This window comes from Rutilus rutilus (assembly GCF_951802725.1).
Source record: "Rutilus rutilus genome assembly, chromosome: 1".
In the NCBI taxonomy this organism is placed as follows: Eukaryota; Metazoa; Chordata; class Actinopteri; order Cypriniformes; family Leuciscidae; genus Rutilus; species Rutilus rutilus.
Window position 1 is genome coordinate 49,164,938 of NC_140209.1, and position 6,500 is coordinate 49,171,437.

The window sequence follows — 6,500 nt, forward strand, 5'->3', positions numbered from 1 at the left end:
TTTGATTAGATTAAGTAATTCTGTATTAGATTTCTGACAATTCCATATTGTTCCCTTCCATATTGTTTTCAGGACCTCTGGGCTGCTTTGAAAGATCTTTCCAGAGCACCTTACATTCTGTCACCCAGTCGCCAAGGCAGCTCCAACGAGGATGGAGCACCAGATCATGCACTAACCAGGCAAGGAGAGAACCAGCACAAGGCCCCAGCCAATACACCTGCACAAGGCCAGGTGAGACATGAGCATGTTACTTCAGTCAGTTTGTTCATACAAAATAAATACTTCATTGACTTGTAAAATGATTTAGTTCATATTTTTATCTGTCTATCTATGATTTGTTTTTCATCACACAAGATTTGTTTACTCACCCAGTGATTGTGGAAGTTCAATGCAAGCACAGCTGGACCAAATGACCTTGCAGGATTCATTCCACAACCTGTGAAGCCGATCTGCAGATCAAAATACACAGGACAACTACTGTATGGGTCTCCTGCCAAATTCAAACTTCTTGCCAAATCTCTCTCTATTTATTTTGGGGCAAACAAGCAGTTCATTTGTGTTTCAGAAAAAAAATTAAATAATGCAGCCAAGTATGTTCAGCTGCTCGACTTGAATTACATGCCATTTCAAGAAATCATGAATAAAATAAAACAAGGAACATGTAGGAGAATCACAGGAAATAAAGCTCAGGAAACAACTGCGTGTAACAGAAACGAGACTGAACACAGAACAGAAAGACCTCAGTGCTTAAATACACAGGGAGGGTTATTTGGAGCTTGATGGGACCAGCAGAGACACATGAAACGTGGAGCTGGGTGGGACAATCAGGGAAATATTATCTTCTTCCATTTCCTTAAAAAAAAATTTAATAAAAAAATACAGAGGCCAGCTACAGCTCATTGTCAGCGGTGGGAGTGTGGGTGGGGCTTTCCTCCATGCCCTTGTATTCCACAAGCCAGTGCCGGCCTGAGCCTTTTGGGGGCTCTAAGCAGAATTTGATTTGGGGGCCCCCTCCCACCACGCGGAGTCACCTGTGCTTGACGATTATTGACACAAATGTCACGCTGTAATGTTACATTATAAATTAATACAATGAGGTTATGTATTAATACAAAACCAATACTTAATAAAAAAATAGATAAAGTTTTTTAACTTTTTCTGTACTCTTTTACTAACTCTTTTAATATAAAATAAACCGTCACAAAACATATTAAATAAATTATTAGCAAAATATCCTCCAACGTTTTGCAACACTTTGCAGTTTGAATGATGTCTTGTATGAACATGACGGAGTATGTTTTTATGTTTCCAATGTTCGATCGCGCCCGCGCCACACACACACACAACATATTCCAGCATTGCAATCTTGACATCACAGCCTGTTCATTAGAGCCATAATAAAATATAATAATAAAATAGTCAACCTAACATATAAAAATTACACTGCTCTGTTTATATAGTCAGTAGTACGATTCGTAGGCTACATTCAGTGTAGGCCTAAGCACCTCTCCACTGTGATGTTTCCAAGCACATTTTTGCGCATGTGAAGATGATTTTTTCCGTCGATATTGGAACGTGAGTGAAGTATAAAGAAGCCTATAATAAAGAATAGTTTACCAACCAAATACATCGCGAATGTTGAAACATTTTGATTCTAATGAGAGAGTTACGTGAGCCCAACGCCGCTTAGGCCTACTTTCAATTTCGTTTTAAATTATTTCGTTTTGGCTTGTTCATATTTTTTTTTTTTTTTTATTCTTGTTCTGTTCTGAATATCATTAAATTTAAAGGATAAATCATTGATTTAAATGTCAATCATCAATCATTGATCAAATAAAAATGTTGTGACATGGCTTAACATTACCGTGACCGTGCGCACGGATTGTCTATGTACGCGAGGTGTTTATGCGCATGACTCAAACAATGGTAGACACAGCAGCAGTTGTAGGCAGGTATATTGATCATGAAATCAGAATTTTATTTTCTTGAATTATTCATTCATTGGCTCTCACTCTCTGTGGGGCTAGAGCTCTGGGGCGATGGTTTGCTCAGTCCTCTTGTCTGGCTCTGTCATCGTGGCAGGCTTGGGCTCTCCGTCTGCAGTGGGCTCTGGCGTTAGCTCCATGCTAGGCGTGGGAGACGGCTGGCAGGGCTCTGTAGCGGGGCTGATGACGTCCTCCTTTGGTGGGCAGATGGTGAATGGGGACCCGCAGTTCACCAGCACCCACTCCACAAATTCTGTGAAATCTTCCAGAGGACCAACACCAGGCAGACATTCGTTTAAGCTGGATATGAAAAATATGCACAGTGTGTGTTCAGGAAAATTCGTTAAGCGCAGCAGTTGAAGAAATTTCCTGGTGTGGTCCTCGAGAGTTTGCTGTTCCTGCTCCATGCAGAGTAGCTGGACGGCTGATAAGTCAATCCTTAAATACTACTCGTTATGAGGGTTTGGTCTTCTGTCACAGTTTGTTGGCTGGCCAAAGCGAGCATGTTAGTGCGTGCCAGGGCCAGTCGTGTTTACTCTGTCACTTCTGGGGTTTGATTGGGCCTCATCTGGGCTTCCTCTGGGCCAACGGCCTAGGTTTTTTGGCCCGCCGGATACCTTTGTCCAAAGCGGGGCAACTGGGGCAACTCAATTTTCAGCTCAAAACTCACTTTCAGACACCAGCGAGTGTTTGAAATAACTTCCTTGCGATCTGATGGGGATTCTGATCACTGTATGAGGCAGAAATATATTTATATGCGATGCTAAAGGCTACTTATGCTAACCATTGCGATAATAAATATATTATGTTTATGGAAAATACCAGCGACTGCTTGAAGAATGTAGACAAATCATATATGATTATAATCGTGTATTTATTTGATTTTATGTTTTATCTCTTCCCTGTGCCTTTGTTAATACCGTACTAATGCATCCGCATATGTCATAAAAAAACATGCACTCCGGTTAACTCGTATAACTCATAACTCCTGTTTTCATAACTTTTTCATGAGCTCCCTCTGTTACTCTGTCTGAAAGGATAACAGTATAGTGAGAGGGGAGAGATCGCTCAAACCTCCTCAGATCGCATCATTTCATGGAAAATTGATAGAAATGTTCACTCTTTCTTTAGAAATATGATGAAAACATGATATTTTATCAACATTCTTCTAAATGTGTAAGCCTTTGGACTTAAAAGCCTTAGTGGAGTTGGGCATTCCAGTGATCGCAATAAAATGGAGACAGGTTCAACCGTGTGTTCTCTTTTTATGTGAAATGGTATATACCAGTTTGATTCAGCGTGATTGATGTGCACTCCTGACACAAATTAATAATTTACTGTCACTGTAAAATGTTTTATTGTCAAGCATTGGTCAAATATTGATGCTGGAATCTTAATTCTTCAAGTAAAGACCAAACGTTCGCTTCTGTCATGCTCATTTTGCGAGCTATTTTCAGTCAGCTGGTGAAATGGTGGAGTTGTGTGACATCGTTCTATGGAGGCGTGTTAAGGGCAGGTTTTAGGGAAGTGCAGCGGGGCTACTGGCCCTACAGTGGAAACGCAATTGATTTTGGCTTCGGTGCTTGAGGTCCAAGTCTATTGGCCCTGCTCGGCACGTTGTTAGCCCTGACTCGCACTGGCCCGACAGTGGAAAAGCGGCTATTCACAAAGGAGATCACAAAGAGTCCTTTAATAAATTCAACAAGGAACATGTAGGAGAATCACAGGAAATGATGCTCAGGAAACAACCAAGTCTAAAATAAACAAGAACAGAAAGAACTCTTAAATAAGGCTCAAATACACAGGGAGGATAATCAACTGAACAGAAACAAGTGTGTGGAACTAATTAACAACCAAGGAAACTAACTAGGTAACACATGCAGGCAGGCAAAACAGGGACAGAACACAGTGAAAACCAAACCAAAACTGAACAGATACGGTACAAACTAAATATACACTAAATTTAAAAGATATTTTAATCAAAGAACAAGAATTATGACTTGACCACTGTTTTCTTGTGCACCAGTGAGCATTCAGTTCACTTGGAAATTTGAATCATGAACGTGAGGTTCAGTTTTATTCAAAACTTTAAATAAAGTCTGACGTTTTCTCATCTGTCATCCTTACCGCCATGAGATGACCAAGGGTGACCGACAGGCCAATGACTGCAGGGGCCACAGAGGAAAAGGCTGATTTGGGATGAGTGGCAGCCTGGACACACAGCACTAGCTGGAATGTAACAGCCATCTCCACTAACACAGCTTGATACAGATATACCCCCGGGGCCACCTGAAGGAGGGTAAGTGGAGTTTTATCTGTTATTGTTGGACACTATCTGTCTTTTCAGACTGACTCAACTCCTTTCCTCTTTCACTCCAATTACGTGACAAACTATAAACTCATATTGCTTTTCCTCACTTTCTCTGATACACACATAGACCTCTTTTCCCTTGCTCATTCATTTTGATAATTTCTTGCCATTTCCTTCTCAGTGATTACCCGACCTGTCTTTCTATTATGATGCATCTGTATTTATGTTTACTATTACAAACTTTTTGACAGATCTGTATTGTACCAAAAAGAACACAAAAAAGAGAATACAGAAGAAAATGTAGTGTTCCACTTTTATAAGTGCACTGAGATGTAATTTCATGCTGAACGGGAACAATACAGAATATAATATGGTTTCTTACATTTCTACCCTGTACTATAAAATTTCTTCATTATGTATTTTCTTCATTAACAACCATCAATGGTTAATCAAAACTGAAAGCAGAATTAGCTCATTAGAGAATTAAAAGTATAACACTTTGCATGTCACAATGAAATTAAGAATAATTTGCAAGTAATCATTAAATTAGATTGTGGAATAAATGAGAATGGCTTAATAGCTTGGCAATTACCCAGAGTTAACATTATAATGGTGAATAAAAGCCCTAATTTTATCGAGCAAGCGCATTAACTATAGACACAGAAATGTGTTAGATAAATCTAAATTGGTTTCTTCGAGATTTTCACAGGTCTCCAATGAAACCAAATGGCTACATTTAATTTTGATTCTGACAAAGTTGAACACAGAGATGAGAAGATCCAGATGACGAAATCAGAGGATCCGAAACACAGAGATAAGATGATCTACAGAACAAAGACATCAGAAGATGCAGAACAAAGACATCAGAAAAATATATACATCAGACGATCCAGAAAAGACATCAGAAGACACAGAAAGCAGACGATCCAGAACAAAGATATCAGAAAATACTAAAATCAGACAATCCAGAATCCAGATATCAGAAGTTACAGAAATCAGACGATTCAGAACAAAGACATCAGAAGATACAGAAACCAATATCCAGGACACAGATAATAATATTAGAGAATCTTATAGACCTATAACCTAGGAGAAACCTGTAAGATCAGAAACCTCTCACCTCAGTAACCCCCAGGTTGCTCCTTAGGGCAATCGGTGTAGTGCCTAACAGCAAAGCACAGGCACTGAGGGCACCAAGCAGCTGGGCTCCCACCAACAGGACAGCCCGCCAGGGACTCACCCTTAAGCCTGCGACCAATGCCAGGGTAACCACTGGGTTGAGGTGAACCTCACCGAGGCAGACACGGGCCAGGGCTAGCGATACTCCGAAGGCAAAAGAAACATGCAGTGGGTCGGTCGAGCATGCCGGAGAAGAGTCCAGCGTCGGAAGGGGTTCGTCTGTAATGGAGTCCCAGGACATATGCCCTGGATGCGGCCACAGCACGACAGAAGAGAGGCTGATGAAGAGGAAAAAAACAGTTCCCAAAAACTCACTGAACATGTCACGTAAAAACAAGCCAGTCCATACATCCCTCAGGATCAAACTGAACGTGGACATGGGTTTCATGGTGCTTCTTCTTTTTCTCGTCTTCTACAACTTCGATCAGTTTGTACAGCTCCTCGTATAAGATCTCCAGTAGCAATTAATTTTGAATTTGCAGTTCTGATTCTAGATCTTGAAGAGACATCAGCATGATAAGAATTATCTATTTAAATTGCTCAAATTCACACGCACGTCGTTCTTATATTTGCCATTCAGCACGGGATCCTGTGACGTCTACAGTTGGATCCCTCAGCTTTCACCCTGCCTTCTTTTGTCCACTGGCCTGATTTTTCTTGAACACTGTTATAGAAAAGGCTTTCACCGGGAGCTAAGTGAAGAACCAGGAACTGCTTTCAGACTCTCTCCATATGCTAAATGTCTCCTTTCCAACCCCAATTGGATTTTCTTATCGAAAACCAGCAGTCCTCTCTCTGGGATTTCACCTGCCAGAGGGGGGTTGAGGGTCTGACTTGATTCAGTCCCTTTATCGAAAAAGCTCTCATGTATTCTTTTGAGGTAGTCATGACTGAAAGGGATTAAGATGTGTCAAATATCCAACATTTTACCCAGCAAGTGTTAAGACGAAGAAAGATTAGATCGTTGTTGCCGTTAAAAATCAGAGAGGAGCCAATATTGTGAAGACTGTAAAGAATGGTGCAAA

The 6,500-nt window shown here is 40.6% G+C and overlaps 1 protein-coding gene across 1 annotated transcript; it reads right to left on the reverse strand.

Moving 5' to 3' along the window:
* Positions 1–25: 25 nt before the first annotated feature.
* On the reverse strand, positions 26–5,863 carry LOC311304762 (aquaporin-1-like; the record flags this gene model as incomplete). The annotated part of the gene is made up of 4 exons (XM_084431998.1): positions 26–217; positions 369–449; positions 4,113–4,274; positions 5,417–5,863. 4 exons carry the CDS (start codon positions 5,861–5,863, stop codon positions 26–28), a joined length of 882 nt encoding a protein of 293 aa, XP_084288124.1.
* Between the last annotated feature and the right edge of the window lie 637 nt (positions 5,864–6,500).